The 18400-nt window shown below is 58.0% G+C and overlaps 1 protein-coding gene across 5 annotated transcripts; it reads right to left on the reverse strand.

Annotated features, from left to right (window-relative positions):
- Positions 1–10777: 10777 nt before the first annotated feature.
- On the reverse strand, positions 10778–18332 carry CSPG5 (chondroitin sulfate proteoglycan 5). 5 transcript variants are annotated; one of them, XM_040593048.1, is made up of 5 exons: positions 18155–18331; positions 15312–16628; positions 14385–14573; positions 13308–13383; positions 10778–11298 (listed from the first exon to the last, which is right to left on the reverse strand). In XM_040593048.1, the coding sequence occupies exons 2-5, from the start codon at positions 16061–16063 to the stop codon at positions 11134–11136; spliced, it is 1182 nt and encodes a 393-aa protein (XP_040448982.1). In that variant the 5' UTR covers positions 16064–16628; positions 18155–18331; the 3' UTR covers positions 10778–11133. The 5 variants fall into 5 exon arrangements, with proteins under 5 accessions (XP_040448982.1, XP_040448984.1, XP_040448983.1 ...); XM_040593050.1 differs by having other exon boundaries at positions 13308–13380; positions 18155–18330; XM_040593049.1 differs by lacking the exon at positions 18155–18331 and adding an exon at positions 17836–17914.
- Positions 18333–18400: the final 68 nt, after the last annotated feature.

Genomic DNA, 18400 nt, shown 5'->3' on the forward strand with positions numbered 1-18400 from the left:
GGACAGCAGGATATCGGGAGGGATCTGTTACTCTCTTAATATTCCCTATTAAGTTATTAGCACACCTGAGTGCTGCTGAACATTAATTTGGCACTCTCAAAAGAAAGAGACGTAGCAGTTCCCAGCTAGCAGCTGAGTAGTAACAGCAAATTTACAGCCTGTAACCACAAAAATCTACATTATTTAGTGTTATTTTTGCCCGCATGCATGAATTTGCATATTTTGGCACCAAATTCACCTCTCCGTTTCATTGCCTCATCTAAGCTTTTGTAACCTTTGGTTTCTGTAATGCAGAGGAGGCTTGCCCAGCTGCGGGGAGCCCTGCCGGAGCCCTGGCTGCGCCAAGGGGCCTGGGGAGAAGATGCACCAGCCTGGCACTGTCTCGTCTGCTGTGAGCATTAGGGGGCATCAAACGATGCTAATAAATGGCAAGTGCTGAGCAAGAGAGAGAAGACGCCTGGGTGGTTTAGTGTGGGGCTCTTCAGAACCACAAATTATCCCTGCTGAAGGTTTAGGAGGGTGAATCAGTGGGAGAAGGGGACAAGTCCCTAGAAGAGAGATCACCCAAGGACTACCACCAGCTCAAGAAGTCCCTGAGCTGCAAAATCCTGGGGCCTGGGAGAAGAGCTGTGGGAACACAAGAAGCACTTGCTTTGCCTCGGTCTTCCCTCACCTTCTGGTTAGGATGGCTGTTGTGGAAAAGGCAGTGGGCTGCATGAATATTTGGTTGAGCTGTCACAGCTGTTCTTCTCTATTTCCTATGCTCATATGTGTATTATCTGTAAAAATTATCATCCTGTTCTCCATCGTTTCTTCAGAGTATTTAGGAATATGCTGGATAAAGGCAGGTCTCAGTCCAGACCCTCAGATATCCCGACATCGCAGAAACCGATAATTTGTGTCAGCCCTTTGCTTCCTGTCTTTTAACCAGTTATTTAGCTGTGAAAGGACTTCCTCTCTTACCCTTTGATGGGTTCATTTCTGTAAAAGCTTTAGCTGAAAGCTTCTTTAAAAGTCCAAATCACTTTGCCTTTGTTTTCCTACTCTTTCACAGAGCTGGGAACCTAGGTCTGGTCTCAGGGAGTCCAGTAACCAGCTAAGTCCCTGCTCTGTGTTGGTGCAGCCAGAGCCTTAATTCCCTCACCACCCTTTGAAATAGTCTGGCTCCTGGCCTCCTAGTTCACATGGTTTGTCTGCAGAGCCCCATTCTGCAGCACAGACGACAGCAAAGGGAGTTCAGAGACGGCGAAGAGCCTGGAGATGTTCCTACCTGGGAGCTCTAATAGGGCTGCATTTGTATGCTAGCGAATAAGCCATTTTCAGACCACCTTTTGTCTGCACTGTCACATTTCTCTCTCTGTAGCACTTTTCTTCCAGTTCCTTCAGGAGCTGCAGAGCCCTAAATGCCTTGTAAATGAAATGTAAAATCCTCTCTTTTTCTCTTTGCAGTGGGAAGGGGACCAAAACCGCATGCAAAGTACAGCTGCATCTCTCAAAACACCTCTTGTCCTTCTTAATATATTCCTTCTCACATTTCATGACTTGTTACCGTGTGAAGGCAGTGAGAATTTTGCTGTTAGAACCGTTGCCCCTTCCCTCCCATCTGCTTCATGCTTATTTGCAGTATTTACAATGCAGCAAACCTTTTAAGTATTGCCTAGTGGAGCCATATGGCATCCATAGGTAACAATGCTGCTTACAATTAAGCTCCTCTGCTATGTCAGACCAGCGGGTAAAAAGCAATTCATGACCAAGAGTAGAAAAGAAAAAAACAACCGAACAAATCAAGACAATTAATCTTGTGGTGTTTGAGGTAATTCCCAAGAGCGTGGCAGGGAAGGTTAACTAAAAGCACCAGGCTTCTTGAAGTGAGTGCGTGGAAAACAGTTTTTAGGGAGAAGGCACTTTGATTTACCTTCTTTGATTATCTGTTTCTGGCGACAGAGATGCCTGCGTTACTTATTGCTGAGCTATCTGGGATATTCCCATCCCTTTGGATGTTAATGCACAAATCAAATTACAGCACAGCAAAAGGAGCGTACCAAAGTGGGAGGGTTTTCTTGTCTTCACATAACTTCGTTGTTGCTGATATAATGCTAAATGCTTTAGTAATGCTTTGAGTCATAAAAGATCATTAGTGCTTTGAGGCCAAAGAAGGTTAATAAGAGAGCAGATGTTGGGCTGACTCAATGGCCGAGTAAGAAAAGAAACGGGTAAGTTGTCCCTTTAACTCAGCTTGTGTTCGGGGGATAAATTCAGCCCGCTCAATGCTCGGGCCTTGACATGGCAAAAAGCAGCTGGAAGGAATAATGGATGAGCTGAACCAGGTGCCGAATTTCTCTGAAGAAATGCAAGAGCCAGGCTGAAAAGAATTTCTAAGCCAGCAGGTCCCTCCTTGTGACAGCCAGTGGGAAAAGGGAGCCCGGAGCCCGGCGCAAAAGGCAGGGCTGCTCCCTGGGGCAGCTGCTGCCTGCTCCTGCCATTGTGGCTCTTGCTCAGACGTGTCACCCTGCCGTAACCTCGGCCCTCACCCCTCTGCCATTAACAGCGCCCTTCTCAATAGGAAAACTCGGGGAAAACTGGCTTCTTTTGGTTGCGCTAGCAATGCAGACATCTGACTTTTTTTTTTCTTTCCCCCCCCCCGCCCCAGCTTGCCTATACTTTGCAAACACCAGAGCTCGATATGGTTAGCTCCTCATTTCAGACGTCGCTGCCTGTGGTGGTTGTGTTTGGACCCACTCTCCCCACTTCTGGCAGCCAGCAGATTCCCCTGTGCCTGCTGGAAGTGGGGCTCAGATATTACACCGACCGGCACGGGACCTCACCGTCTTCCTTGGGGACTGGCTCAGAAACGCAGAGGGTGAAATAGCAAGCAGCACCCAGGGAGCGAGGAGCGCTGGCTTCCCCCTTCCTGCCTCCTTTAGCTTGGCAGTGGTTGGGAAAAGTGTTGCTGAGAAGCAGAATCCCACAGGTATTTACAAAGCCTCTAGTCTGTGATCCCCCGAGGCTGCAGATCACAGAATCATACAACAGTTTGGGTTGGGCTGTGGGGACAAAGCATCAGGGAGGAGGTGGGGAAAATAAATATGAATTTAGATGCCTGAGGACACGGTAAAGCAGCTGGGACACCTGAGCTGCCTTTAAAAGGCACCTACAAAAGAAAAATGCAGAATGGCATCAGTGCATATGTCTCCATCTTTTAGCTTCTCCTCACACTGGTTGCATGAAGCCAGATACCCACTTCAGGGTGGGATTAGTCTCACATCTGGGTATTCGCTGTCCTGGAAGGCTTTAGAGGAGACTGATATGACTGGGACAGAAGGAATACAAGGTAAATGGAGACAATAGATAGGAAGGGCAATGATTTTTATTCTTTCCCTTTTCAAATCTTACCTTTTACCTATCTTTATACGTATATACATATCTATCCCGCCGTGTATGTAGCAACTATTAAAAACACAAGAGAAAGCAATTAAGAATTGCCATTCTGTCAGTCCCCAGTGACAAGAAGATGAAGCTCATAATCCCGTTCTGCAGAGGCAGCAATCTGGCAGAAGGACAGAAGAGCAGGCCTGACGTTTCTGATGAGGAAAAAGCAGAAGCATTGCAGGATCACTGAGCATAACACTGGAGGGACCCAGAGAGGTCGTGTAGATAGAGCAACACCTGCCGCCAGGCAAATCAGCTCAATTTAAACCTTTCTTGACAGATGTTTGTCCAACCTGTTCTTAGAAACCTTCAGTGACGATGGCTCTGCCCCCTCTCTTGGCATTTCTTTCCAGTCCTTCGTTATCCTCACTTCATATGCTTGCTGCTAATGTCGAACCTAAGTATCCTTCGTTACATTTATCCATGGTTTGTTTGCTGATTGCCAGTAGCTGTGAAGAATAATTTAGTGCATTCATAAAGCGAGGAGGAAAAAAAAAAGAGTTTTGATTCAATTTTCAGGTCACCTTTAAAATTCACTTTACCATTTTGAAGCAAAATGCCTGCTGGCTATTCATGAGGGGTCTCTAGGCCTTTTCCAGCAGAGACTGAAAAATCCCTAGGAAATGTGCTGAAACCAGCAGGGATCCAGCAGCAAATTCGTCTCAGCAGGGAACCACTGAGATCCTGAGTTTGGCTGTGAGCAAAAGGGGATCAAAGCAGGCAGAGAAAAACGCTGCCCTCCTCTTCCAGATGCAGGTGTTTGGTTCTCTAAAGACATCGCTCTCTGCCAGGTCCTCTGCCCTTCCCACCCACCGTCATCCCTCATCCTTTGCACCCCTTAGCCTTTTCTGACTCTTGCCCCATTTTGCTTTTCTTCTTGCCTCTTTGATCACCCCTTCCACAGAGCTTCCTTCTTGTCCTCCCTCCCAGCTCTTGCTCACAGAGCTCTCCCACAGCTCCTTTTTTCCTTGCCCTCTCCTATTTCTCCCATCTCAAGTACAGCGTAGTCTCAGCAGCCTGAGGATGATACAGACAACTTCAGAGATCCACTTCTCCGCTCCACATCTGTATCTCTGGCCTGGGACACCACTTCTAGCAGAAGCTAGAGCTCTAAAGCTACAGAAGAACCTCCTCATCTTCTCTCAAATCCTTCCTGAAATCTCCTCCTTTCCAGCGTCTACGCAAAACCCAGCAAGTTTGGTTCATCTTGTGCTAAACCCCACTGTCTGCCATGCCAGTCAGTATTGTCTCACTGTTTCTTTGTACTTCTCTACCTAACAGATTGTCTCCATCTGCTGTCTCTTGCCTTGCAGTTAAATTCTGAGCTCTCTGAAGCAAGAACTGTATTTTCAGGCTGCATTTTTGCAACACCTAGCAAAAGGCGATCTTCATTCAAAACCGAGACTCCTAGGTGCTTCTAATTCATGCAAATTGTATACATAGAGCTGAGCAATGTTCCTGAATCAAGAAATACTGGGGAGTGAAAGAAGCAAAAAGTCAGGTGTAAAGCATCTAGCAGATAGAGAAGGCAGACTAGCTGACCCTTTCAGCCCCACTTCTGTCCACGCAAAGTGGTGTGCTGGAAAACGCAGGCTCATAGGAAACATTGATGAGAGGAAGCCAGGGGATCAACAGTCCCCCAGCCTCCCTGCCTGGGAGAGTCAACAGCTCTTGCCACCCTCAGACGCATCTAATCTGCTCTTGACAACCTCTGCAAGGAGAGGTGCCCACCCTCCCCAGGCAGCCTGTCCTTGTGGTGCTTCCTCCTTACAGTTAGGAAATGCTCCCCAATGTCTCTCTGAACTGTCTCTTCGAGCAACTGAAGCTCACCATTTGAAGTTCACCTCTTTTGGGGGTCTTCTGACATGCCACCACAGACCCTGGTTATTCCCAGCCTTTTTGAAGAAGGCCTTTACACCCTCTGAGACTGTTCTCATGTCTCACTTGGTCTTCAGTTCTCCACACTGCCACCCCAACCCCACAGAGACTGTCTTTTCTGGATCTCTCACTTTCCTTCTTGCTTTCCCTGAACCTTCTGCCATGGGCTGCATCTCTCCTGAAGCAGCATGCTCCAAATTGGACCCCATCATGTAAAACCTTATCCATCCCTTGTGCTACCTGGTAAGTGTGAGGTGGCTTTAACTGGTTTTCTAAGTACCGTAGGATGAAGTTCAGAAAATGCCTAACCAATCTGTGTACGCTGCTCAGTATTCTCACTTAATGCAGTTAACACTCTCTAGGTGGAGAGCACAATGTCTTACTTATTGTGGTTGGCATCTGCCTGCAGCTGACGTTTTTAAAGACTGGTTTTAAAAACAACAACAGTGAAACCCTTGAATTCTCAGCTCCTTTGTCAGCAGCCTTCCCTCTTCACTGAGTCTGGACCAACGCTCCCTTGCTCATTCTCCTCCTGCTGATGTAGTCTTTTCTTCTTCCTCTTAATGATTCTTCCTATTTCCATCTCAATTTGTGCCTTGGCCTTTCTGATGTTTCCCCCACATGCTTATGCTACTCTTATAACTGTCCTTAGTAATTTGACCTAGTTCCCACTTTCTGTAAACTTTTCTTGAGCCTGAGGTCAGTGGAGAGCTTGCGACGTCGCCAAGCTGGTCCTTACTACATTTCCTATTGGGATGGCTTCTGTGTGCGTTGTTTGCATCGTTTCTTTGAAGAGCTGCCAGTTTCCTTAACTCCTTTCACCTTTAAACTTGCCTCCCATGAGATCTTACTTACCAGTTCTCAAAGGGTCTCAGGGTCCCTTGTCTTTATTTCTCCTTGCCCTCCACTCCCTGCAGGAGGGTTGGGAGCTCGGTCGCCTCACACTCAGTCTCGGCCAATTTGCCTCCTGCCTTTACATCTCAGACCCGTCTCCGGTGGCTGACTGGCATCACTGCGCTGCTGTTCGGGCTGCCTGTGCCCTGCTGCTTCCTCTCCCAGCAGAACCAGTTAACCCAGCCTGCGTGCTGGCTAGTGTGGCACAAAGCAGTGACGAACAGGGGCTGCCATGGTTAAAGCCATCCCCAGGGCTCCACTAGCACCAGTGAACGTGTGCCCAGCTGTCCTTTCCCACACTGAGCATTTTACAGTTTATGAGGTTAAGAGGATTTTGCTTTTCTCCTCTCTTTAAATCCAACGCAGAGTCAGTTTAGCACTGGATTTGCTCCCCGTTAGAGTGAGACTGAGAATAACGGAGTAATTGATATTTCCCCTCACTAAATACTGAGATCCTGGTGCTTTCTGGCTTTCCAAACACCAGTTAAGGGCTCCTACAAACCAGGGGGCAGCCCAGCAATGGTGGGAAGTCCTGGACATCAGCAGAGGTGCTCCCACAAGCTCCTCACGGTGACCTATAGGACATGTCTCCTCCCAAATGTGCCTTTGGGTCACTGGGAAGCATCCTGAGCTCCCTGTGCAGCTATCCTGTCCTGGGGGTTGGCAGAGCAGCTCCCAGGGGTGGTCCAGGTGGATCAAGAAGGTTTAGGAGTGGTCCTTCAAGCCTGACCCTCCTTTCCCCAGGGAGGCTGGAGGTGGGACAGCAAGGGTGGGATTCACCTGACCACATGTAGATGTGTAGGACTGGAGCATGTCTGGGCTGCAGCTACAGTCAGAGGGAGCCAGACCGTACCGTGGTGGAGGACGTGGGTCAGATAAGCACCGACCAAGGGGGAGGAGATGGCCAGCCTCATCTTCCCAATATTCCTGAAAGGCAAGGGAAGCACCTGGGCTGTGCCTAAGGTGAAGTGGGTGCCTCTGCCAGCGTGGTGGGTGCCAGGACCCCGCAACGACGGCTGTGGCAGTGCTCAGCATGTGTAACACCAAGGCAGCAAAGAGATGGTGCTGGAGGGGACACGGTCACAGAGAAACCACCCCACCAGCTCCAGGTAACAAACATCCCTAGCCTCTGCTCCCAGGGAATGCTCCCAGAGCTCAGGGAAGGACGGCCGAACCCTGGGTCCCAGAGCAGCACCATCCTGCACCAAGGGCGATGAGCATGGCTCAAGGGTGCTCACAGCCTGCCGGGGACCACAGGGCCACCGCCCCGACCCCTTCTCCCCTCCTTCGCTCTCCTGGCCAGGGCTCGGCCCGTGAATCGGGACTCCAGCTATTTTGTTTCAGGCAGCCGGAGCTCATCAAAAGGAAGAAAGGCTCCTTGTCTCGAGGTCGCGGCTCTAATCCTGTTATGTGTCTGCGAGAGAAAGGAGGACGACGGAGTGAGGAGGACAGACCCGGTGCCGTTGCCAATTCCCTTCCCTTCGCACCCCACGTCCCGTGCCAGCCCTTGCCCAGCCACAAAAGGCCGCCTCCCTATCCGACAAACTAACCAAGCATTTAAATTTAATAGCTGTCCACAGCCTCCCGTTTCAAAGCGATTAGGCGTTTGATTAAAGCCCGTGTGTTGCTTTGCTGGCTGGGAGGCAAATTCCTCTGCAGGGCCCATGAAATCGGCTTCAGTGACCAGCACAGCACACGGTGGATGCTCTTTGCCGTCCCCCCCTGCTCTCCCGTCAGGCGAGGCGCTGATGGGGAGCCTGGCCCCCCGGGTAACCCCAGCTTTCCCCTCCATCCCGATGCACCCGTGCGTGCAAACCACGCTCCTCCCTCTTCGGTGCTCTAGCAAAGCCAGAGCAGGAGGAGAGCCCCGTGGGCTGGGACGTGCCGTCACCTGGGAGCAAACTGAGGCACGGTGAGAGACGCTGGCCACTGAGCGAGATGGGGCTCCAGGGCTTGTGGCTGGCTGGAACGAGATGGGGAGCGGACATTGTGTCTTCATGTGAGAAACGGGAGCGCACCGGGTAGGTGAGTAGGGTCCACAGCGGGGACACAGCAAGGAGGGGAATTAAGGGGTCAGACCAATACCCCAGAGCAGAGGGACAGGGGAAACCCCAGCTCTCTTAATGTGTGTGTTATGAACAGGAGCATCCCTAGACCTGCTTAAATCCTCGTGACCCAGTTTTGCCGGGCATCCCAGTCAGTCTCACAGCCCGTGTGGGTGAGCAGCTGCAGCCAAGGGTGCTGGACCAAGGATGACACCCGTCCCCTCGACTGCTCCTGATGTCCACCCCTCACTGCTCGTAACCGAGGGGTTAACACCCAGGAGTTACCACCCCAGCTTTGTGGAGAAGCTGGTCCCCCACTGCCCTTTGCTGCCTGCCACACCTTGGCCATGTGCTGGGCTCCTCTGAAAGGATAAAAAACGGGTGGCAAAGAGCAGGCATCTCTGGTTGCCACTTTGCCCACCTGGGAGGCTCCCAAGGTGGGCACCTCTGGGTTGAGCCAGGGCAGATCCGTGATGGATGGGTTGTGCCAAGATAGATGGGCTGTGCTGGGATGGATGGGTTGTGCCAGGACGGATGGGCTGTGCCGTGGTGGCAGCACGATGGGGGGTCTGTGCCATGTCAGTCTCACCTCCAAGGTGGGCACTATCCATGACGGATGGGTTCTTCTGTGCCAGCCTCACCTCCAAGGTGGGCATCATCCATGATGGAGGGGCTGTGCTGTACCAGCCTCACCTCCAAGCAAAAGGAGCGTGGCAGGGATGGCTGCTTCCCCGGATCACCCAGCAGCTGAAGGCTGCTCCATCCCCAGGAGACCTGTCTGCTGCTGACCAGCAAAACAGGAGGGAGGTTCCTCTGTCTGGTCAAGAGACCAACATTATGTTGGCTGCTTCTTCCCTGCAAAAGAGATTTTCTTCTCTCCCCAGGCAGCATCCAGCTGGACCCACAGGCACTGTCAGAAAGGATCCCAGTGAGGAGCGGGCATTTTCCGGAGCCCACCGTGCAGCTGCGTGTTCACCGTTTGGACTCGCTCCCTGGCTGCCCCATCCCACCCCGTGCCTGCCCACATCCAGGCCTGCTGCCTCCCTCCAGGACGTGGGGTGGCCTCCCCCAGCCCACAGTGCCCCTCCCCTCCTCTTCCCTGCAGCCCCACAGGCATTTCTCAGCCACAACCTCATGTCATTCCTGACCCCCTCCAACATCCCCATCCTCACGCATACCTGTAAACATTTCTTCTCCCCTTCCTTCTCATACGCAAGCATGGGTCCTCTCCCTCCAGTCACAGTAATGCTCATTCCACTCCAGCTCCCTTTCCCTCCTGCCCAGCCCGCGGGAAGCTCGTGCCCAGCCCCTGCCCATGCCAGGACAGCCTGCCTTTCCATGAGGCTCTCTTGGGGATCAGCATCTCCTCTCCGCGCAGCCAGGCTCCTGCTTCCCCCCCAGACAGCTCTCCCCTGGCTTTGGCCCCAGCCGCCTTTCACTGCTGTGTCCGTGCTGCCCCGATGCTCTACCCACGGCTTTCCCTGCCGCACCGCTCCGTGCTGGAAGGGGAATGGCAAAATCCAAAGCCCTGGCGATGCCAGTCAGCCACTCACTCTGCTTTGCGGGATCTCTGGGATCGCCTGCCGGCTCCCACCACCACCCCTCATTTTTTAATCTCCACAAGTGAGCTGAGAATTAATTATTTAGCAGCTCACAGAAAGCATCGGGAAGGTCTAAAACATGCTGAGCTGCAGCTTTGGCTCCTACCTACCCCGGGGAGATCGCCGGCTGCATCCCTAACGTACGGCACGCTTAATATTGTATGTTGATTAATTGCTTCATTTCCTTTCTCCTGAGGAGCCGTGAGTTTTGGCTCGTGGATGAATCCGTCTCCGGAAGAAATCAGCTCCTGCAGGAAGCAAGACAGAGCCCTGGCCAGAGAGGAGGGCAGTGGGAGTTCTGGGGTTCCCTGGGGGGAGACTCCCTGCGTGTGGGGTCCCAGGGCAGGGTGGTGGCAATCGGGGGGAGCTGCTTCTGATTTACACCCACAGAAGCCAGGCCAGCACTGCCAGAGCTGCTGGGATGGTGATGCCGGTTTCTTCTCCGAGTGAATGGAAACAAGGGGCTGGGAGGGTGACAGTGCTGGAGCGTTTCAGCTGCAGAGCCCAAAATCCCACCGACATCCCAGGCAGCTCCACGGAAGGGCGGCTGTTGGGGCAGGAGGTGGCTGGGAGCATGCTGGTGGTGACAGCTACACCCCGTGTGCACCCACACCTTGCAGGGGGACCCCATGGTGGGGACAGGGATGGAGCAGACCCTGCCAGCAGGTTGAAGCCCAGGTACCTCTGCCAAACATCCCGGGGTGTCCCATCTGTAGCCCAGCGTGTCTGGGATGGCAGCACCCTGCAAGGTCCCCGCTCTGGTGGGATGCATTGCAGAGCCGGGAGGTGCCCAGGGAGGACAAGGAGGGGGACTGGGCACCCGCCACCACCCCGGACGATGCTCAGAGGGGACCCCAGGAGGCTGTGTCTGTGTCAGGAGATCGCAGGCACCGGCAAGAGGCTTAACTTTAAAAAAAAATGGTTTATTTCAAGATCTTCCTTTTTTTTTTTTTTCTTGTTTTTACTTGTATTTCAAAAAAAGTGGGGCAAAAGTACAAAAAAAGTCAGTTGCGGAACGGTAAAGGTTTAGAAATCACAGCGCTGAACTAACCCAAGCGAGATACATGGAGCACAAACCAAACACCCCCACGACACGACGTGGCCAAAGACCATGTACAGCCTTTGGCTTTGTATTATTATTAATTAATTTTTGTTTTCCTCTGTACAAAACACACCAAAGCATGCCACGGAGCGCAAAGAAGAGATACCAGACGGGGAGGAGACAGATTTGTACAGCAGGGGACGGGAGGGCTGGCTCCCGCTCTCGCCTCCTCCTCCTCCCCTGCTCACGTCAGGTTGTTCTGCAGACAGTTGAGCTCACCAGCGTCCTGCTCCCCTTTGCCGCTGCCGTCGTGCTTGGGCGATGTCGAGTTGTGGATGTTAAATGGCTCCTCATCCTTCAGGCAGGATTTCAGGGAGTCCTGCAGCTTGTGGGGAGCACTGGGGTCATCCTGCCAGGAGAAATGGGGGATCAGGAGATGACTGTGCCATGGGGGACACTTGCAATTCGGAGGTGACTCGCTGCGGGGACTGGGTGGAGGCACCAATGTCCCCAGCAATGCAGCATCCTGACCCGGGCTGTGCCTCCTTGCAGGCAGCCCCTGGCAGCAGGCAGGGCTGCCCAAAGGTGAATATAGACGTCTCAGCACGGGGGGAGCTGGTGGGCGACAGGGTCCAACCCACTTGGGATGACTCGCTGCCATTCCCTGCCACGGGTTCCCCGCCACCCAGCACCCAAAGCCACTCACCGACAGCACGTGAGAGCCGCATGGCCATGGGAGCCATCCCCCCTCACCCCCGCCTCTACAGCCACCCCTGCCAGCCCCCCTCCACCCAATTTCTCTTCCCATTTCCAGCCCAGCTCATCTCATCGTCCCCACGACAGTGAGCAGCTCCCCGAGCAGCGCTTGGCAGGAGGCCCGAGGGGTTGGGTTTTATTGGGTTTGTTAGCGTACAGCTGGCCCTGCCCTGCTGCTGTCCAGATCCGCCAGCGCTAAAGCCAGGGACGCCTCTTCCCGATGTGCCCCCGCAGCTGCCAGGAGCATCTTCCCCTCGGAGCTGGGCTGCACCCCGAGTCTGTCCGGCATCCATGGGGAGCACGGCCCCCCCAGCACCAGCGTTGGGCAATGTCAGTGCCGGGTAACGCTGGCTGCGGTGGGTAATGGCAGTGCCGGGATTGCCCCAGCGTCGGCGTCGGTGCTGGTGGGGCAGGATGAGCCCTGGAGTGGGGGACTGCGAGGGGAGGATGGGCCGCGGTGGTGAGGCACCCACTGGCATCATAGCACTTATGGTGCTCCCGGTGCCACATGGCAAGCAGGATGTGGATGCAGATACCCACAGGCTGGCGTCATGCAGCCGTGCTCACATGAGGATAGGAAACCTCCATCTTCTGGGCAGTGACCACGAGCGGCACCCAGCTGGTCCAGGGCTCGTGCCATCAGCTCCACAGCAAACACAGAGGGATGGGCACTGCTGCTGGGCATCGAGCTCCATCACCCAGCCGAGGGGCTGCACCGCATGTCCCCAAAAACCCCTTTCCCAGGGATGTTGACCCCACTGCCCCTCCACATCCTCAGTGTGCTGCGTCCCAGGCACCATGTGCCATGGTAGGAGCGAGCCCTCCCCATCCTGGAGGGGATGAGGGACGGGCCAGACCCCAGTGAGATGCTGGGGAGCAGCACTGATTTCATCCCAAGGTTCATCCTCTCCACAGCGGGGAGCAAGCTGGCTCCGGGAGCCTCCTGCCAGGGCGGCTCGGCCGAGCGGCGGCGGACACTACGGCTGCTAAAGGTGGTCGAAAGACGGGGAAAACCGGCAGTGGGCTAAGGCAAAGCTAGAGGGACCTACGCTCCTCCTCCGGCTCACGCTCGGCAAAGCCCTTCGCTTCTCTCTGTTTCGATTTGAAAGACAGGAGGTTGGATGGGCAGCCCCGGGGGCCGCAGGCGGACGCATCCTGACCACACCAGCAGCATCCTGGAGTGTTTCATCCTCCAGCATCACCCGCCACTGCTGGCCATTGTCCACCAGTCCTGCCCCAGCGACACTGCAGCCAGGGAGCATCATCTGCTGCAGCCACACTGCACTGGCTGCCCCTCCCTGAAAATGCCGGCACAGCCACCCCTGCCACCCGTACATGGAGCCAAAGCCGCCAGGCAGCTCCAGATGGTGCTTCCCCGGGGAGCCAGGCAGGCAGAAGGGGACAGGCCAGGGAGACAGCAGGGTGACACCAACTCTGCCTGGCCCAGGTCTGGTTCAGGTGGTCCAGGCAGGATGCGGCACGGCAGGACCAGGCAGCGAGGACAGAGCAGTGGCTGTGGTGGGATGGGGACAGGAGGGTGCAGAGGGACCCCCAGACAGTGCCAGGACCACGGGTGGGGGGACAGACAAGATGTTACCAGACAGAGGGACGAGGGTAGGACAGCAAGCGGGAGGGGGGCACAGTGCCATGAAGCCTTCTTACGTTTGGGTGGGAGCCCTCGGCGATGGTGGAGAGGGAGAAGTTGTCGTTGTGCAGCTCGGACGGGGTGCGGTATCTGCTGGGGGAGAGCAGAGCGCAGCGGTGAGACTGCAGACGCTGCCAAGCAACCCCCATGCCCTCAGCCATGTTTTGGGGTGAACCCAGTGTTGGGGTGTGTGGTAAATGCTCCCAGCACTGGAGGTCTGGGGGCTAAATGTCCCCAGGGATGGAGATCTGGGGCTAAATGTCCCCAGCTCTGGGGGTTTGGAGCTAAGTCTCCCCAGGGATGGAGGTTTGGTGCTACAAGTCCCAGATCTAGGGGGTTTGGGGGTCTAAATGCCCCCAGGTCTGGGGTTCTGGGCTAAATGGCCCCAGAGCTGGCAGTTTTGGGGGTCTCAGTGCCCCCAGATGGAGGGTTTGGGGCTAAACGCTGCCAGCCCTGGGAAGGTGCAGGCAGGTGCAGGCAGGGCAGTGCTGAGGGCAGCCCAGGGCAGGCAGGAGCCGCAGGCTCCCAGGGCTGGAGAGGGAGACCCATGGGCTGGCACCGAGTGTCGCTGCTAATTACACTTGGCACTTCCAAACACTAATTAACAGCTCATTAGAGAGCCAGGCTGGGAGGGCATTCTCCTGCCCAGCTCCAGGGAGGTGGGCAGGGATTGCTGGGGTGGGGGTGACCCCAACTTTGCCCATGCCAGTCCTGTCCCCAGGGACACAGCAGGGACTATTTCCAGTGGCCCCTGGGCAGTGTGGTGAGCCCAGCCGGTGGCCCCCTGCTCCCAGTGAAGCAGATTAACTGGTGCCAGTCAGGAGCAGCTTTAAAGGATTAACGGTGGAGCAGGAGCCACGAGCCACGACCCCTAAGGTCACCCGCCTGCGGGAGCTTTCCCACCCACCGTCACCTTGTGCCCATTGGCACAGGGGGTCCCAATGACAGCACACGGGGACAGGACTGCATCCAACCCCAGTGCCACCGCTGGGAGCTGAGCCCCCCCCCCCCAACACCGTCGCAGCCACCGAGGTGCCACCCCAGACCAGCTGGGGACAGTGTTTGGGTGCCAGTCCTGCCCCAATGCCACTCACTTGGTCTTGCGCAGTTTGCTGTTCTCCGTCTTGAGCAGGTAGAGCTTCTTGGCAAAGAAGACGGTAAGCATGAAGAGCAGCAGCACCACGAGGGCAGCCGAGCCCACGGCCACGCACATCACTTGAAAGTCGGTGACGATGGCCTCACAGCGAGTCCCCTTGTGCCACGTGTAGTCCTGCGTGTTGCACCTGCAAGGGGAGGTGGTTAGGGACCCCCACCCCAAAATGTGTCACCATCCCACAGAGCTTCCTCAGGGGACATCGGCATCTGTAACTGGGGAGATTACAGGTGTCTGATGGGACCCCCCACCCCCAACGCTGGGGTCAAGTGAGACAGGTCACAGTGGGGGACACCAGGAGTGGAGTTAGGGTCCCCCCAGGCAATGCTGGTCCCCTGCACCCATGACTCCCAGCCCCAGCAGTGGTGGGGAGTGGGGTGGCCAGCGAAGATCGGGGGGACACCCACATCCCCCCATGCAGGCGGGCTGGGTGCCAGCTGCACCACGCGTGCCGAGCCGTACGGCACAGCCGGCATCGGCCCTCCCCGGGCGCAATCTGCCGGGGCCGATTAGCGCGGCGGCCCCAGAGCCTCAGCTGCAGGGCCCTGACCTAATTCCTGGGCAGTCACCGCCCGGGGGGCAGGGAAAGACCCTCCGCCTCCCAGCGGGACTGGGCCGGCAGGCAAAGGGGCCTGGGTGGGTGGCACGGGATGGAAAGCCCGGGAATGGGCTGCACAGGGATGGAGGAACTGGGAATGGGGTGCATGGGGATGGAGAGACTAGGAATGGGGTGCACAGAAACGGAGAAACTGGGAATGGGGTGCACAAGGGTTGGAGAGCCCAGGGATGGGGGGCATGGGGAAGGAGAGCTCCCACATGCACCCCCCATCTCCCCACAGGACCTGGGGCCCCCGTGCCTGTCCCTTACCGGCAGAAGGCCCCGTGGCTCTCCACCAGGTAGCACTGGCCGCCGTTGTGGCAGTAGCTGGGGACGAGGTCGCAGACGGAGCGGCAGGAGCTGTTGTGCCGCACGTAACCGCTCCGGCACTCGGTGCCATTGTCAGGCTGGCCCCGCTCCCCCGGCCGCGGCCACGCCGTAGGGCTGCCCCCCGTGACACCAGAGGGCTGCGCCGGGGCCACATTGCGGCGGCCGGTGGGTTGGGGGTCCCGCGGTGCTGGCTGGGCACCAGGCATGGCCGAGGCAGGTGGCCGGTAGCCATTCTCGTCCTCCAGCCCCCCATCTTCCTCCTCCTCTTCCTCATCCTCCTCATCCTCCTCCAGCTCATCCTCCTCATCCCCATCGGCATAGAAGGAGGTGGTGGGGTAGAAATCGGCTTCGTCGAAGGGCGTGAAGTCATCGTAGAGCTCGTGGAGGGCCCACGGCGTGGCTGCCCCCTCCGGCTCCCGCTGCTGCACTGAGCCAGCCGCCCCCTGGCTGCCCCCGGGGAAGCCCCCCAGTCCCTCACCCCCCTCAAACAGGTCGTAGTAGTCGACGTCAATGATCTCCGAAGCCGTCCGGTCAGCCGGCGGCTCGGCTGGGCTCGGGGTGGCGGTGACGGGCTCCTCTGCCTCCAGCCAGGTCAGATCCGTCCAGCCGCGAGCCCCCTGTGCCGGGGCCGGGCTGGATGTGGCCCCCCAGAGCTCGGGGGGACGCCCTGAGTCCCCCGCGGCACCTGGCATGGGGCTGGGGTCACCCAGCACGGGGCTCCGCGGCGCAGCTGAGCCCCCAGCCGCCAGCAGCAGGTCGGATTCAGCCGAGTCGGTGGCGAGCGGCGGGCCGGGGGGGGGTCGGGGGGGTGGCTGTGAGCTCCCCCAAACCCCCCGGGCCGGGCAGAGACGCTTGCGTGGGTCGCTCACCGCTCCCTGGCTCCTCGGGGCTTCCAAGGGCCACCGCCACTGTTCCCCCGTCACCGGGCCAGGTCACCGCTGCCTGGCCATCCTCCGCCATGCTGGCTTTGGGGGGCAGAGCACTGGTGTCCCCCGCCCCAGCGCACCCCACGCACCCCTCCAGCATCACCGCCGGGTCCATGGTGGCAGCCGTGCCCCTACTGGGGGGCTCTAGCTGGGGTCCTGCCGGGGGCTCACCCCCTGCCGCAGCCCCCGCGGAGCCGGTGCCGTTGCTGTTGCTGGGCCCTCCCAGGGGGTCTCTGCTCGTCGGGTCCCACCGCGGGGGGCTGCTCTCCAGGGAGCCCTCCCAGACTCTCCCCTCAGCCTCGCTGGCGTTTTGGGGGGGGCCACTCGGATGCTGGAGCGGGACAAGGAGAGAAAGACGCATCAGAGGTGCCCCCCACACCCTGGGGAGGCCACAGCGGCTGGTTGGGGGGTGGGGGTCCCAGCAGGTCCCCACCTGCTCAACCTCACACCTACCAGCACCATGACAAGACATGGGGGGGGGGGGGGGGGGGGGCTGCACCCCAAGGCTTTTACAGCCCCTCCCAGGGCCTGAAGGGGCAAAGCCCCCAGCGCCATGGGTCCTCCTGCACCCACGATGGCCCCAGGCATCGCCCCAGCTCTGTGCCCCCCCCACGACACGGACCCTCCCAAGGCAAGCTGCCCCAGCCAGACCCTCCAGCTGCCCTGCAAGGGGATCCAGCCCCCTGCAAAGGGATCTAGCCCCCCTTGCAAAGGCATCCAGCCCTCCTCTGGTTCCTGCAAGGGCACCTCATACACGTAATGGGATCCAGCCCCTTGTAACAGATCCTGTCCCCTCCCTGCAACAGGATCCTGCACCCCCCCACCCCACCCCCAAATAGATCCAGCCCCCTCTGCAAGGGGATCTAGCCCTCCTCTGGTTCCTGCATATGCAGCCACTACACACAATGGGATCCTGCCCTCCCCACAACGAGATCCAGCTGCCTGCAAGGCGATCCATCCCCCCCTACAAGGGGATCCAGCCCTCCTCTGGTTCCTGCAAGTGCAATCCATTCACACAACCGGACCCAGCCCCTGCAAAGGGATCCAGCCCCTGAGAAGGGGATCCAGCTCCCCCCTGCAATAGAACCCAGCCCCCTTACAAAGGGATCCAGCTCTCCCTGGTTCCTGCAAGTGCACCCCACAATCACAAGAGGATCCAGCCCCCGCAAGGGGATCCAGTCCCTCCTCCAAGAGGATCCAGCCCTCTGCTGGTTCCTGCAGATGCACCCCATACATAAAGGGGATCCAGCCCCCAGCAACAGGATCAAGTTCCCCCACACCCCAGCAAGGGGATCCAGCCCTCCTCTGGCTCCTGCAGATGCAGCCCATACACACAAGCGATCCAGCCCGCGGCAAGGGGATCCAGCCCGCCCTGCAAGGGGAATCCAGCCCTCCGCTGGTTCCTGCAGACGCACCCCGTACATAAAGGGGATCCAGCCCCCTGCAACAGGATCAAGCCCCCCCACCCCACCCCGCCCCGGCAAGGGGATGCAGTCCCCTTCCAAGGAGATCCAACCGCTTCCAAAGGGATCCGGTACCCAGCAAGGGGATCCAGCCCCTGGCAGGAGATCCCCCGCCCCGCTGCCTGCAGAGGAATGCAGCCCCTGCCCGGGACCGCGGCCCCCCCCGCTCCCCCGGGGATCCAGCCCCCCCTCCCCGCGCCGGGATCCGCCCCCCCCCCCCCCCCCCGCCCTCCTACAGGTGATCCCCCCCCGCCGGGATCCCCCCCCGCTCCCCCCGGGGCAGGATCCGGCCCCATCGCGGGCCGCAGCCCCCCCGGTTCCCGTGTGTGCGCCCCCTGTACCCCCCCGCCCCGCTCCCGCTCCCGACCCCCCCGAGCGACCCCCCCGCACGCACCGAGGGCGCCGAGCGGCAGCAGCAGGGCCAGGGCCAGGGCGGTGCGGGGCCGGGCAGCCGCGGGGGCCATGGCGGCATGGAGGGACCGCGGCTCCGCCAGCGGGGCCGGCACCGGCAGCGGCTCCGCCCGCGCCCCCCCCGCGCCGCCGCCGCCGCCACCGGGGGCCGGGGGGGGCCGGGGGGGCCGGGCTGGGGGCGGGCGGCAGCCGCCGGCTCCGCCCGCGGGACCGGGCCGCGGCAGCGGGA

This window comes from Falco naumanni, chromosome 4 (genome assembly GCF_017639655.2).
Source record: "Falco naumanni isolate bFalNau1 chromosome 4, bFalNau1.pat, whole genome shotgun sequence".
Lineage (NCBI taxonomy): Eukaryota > Metazoa > Chordata > Aves > Falconiformes > Falconidae > Falco > Falco naumanni.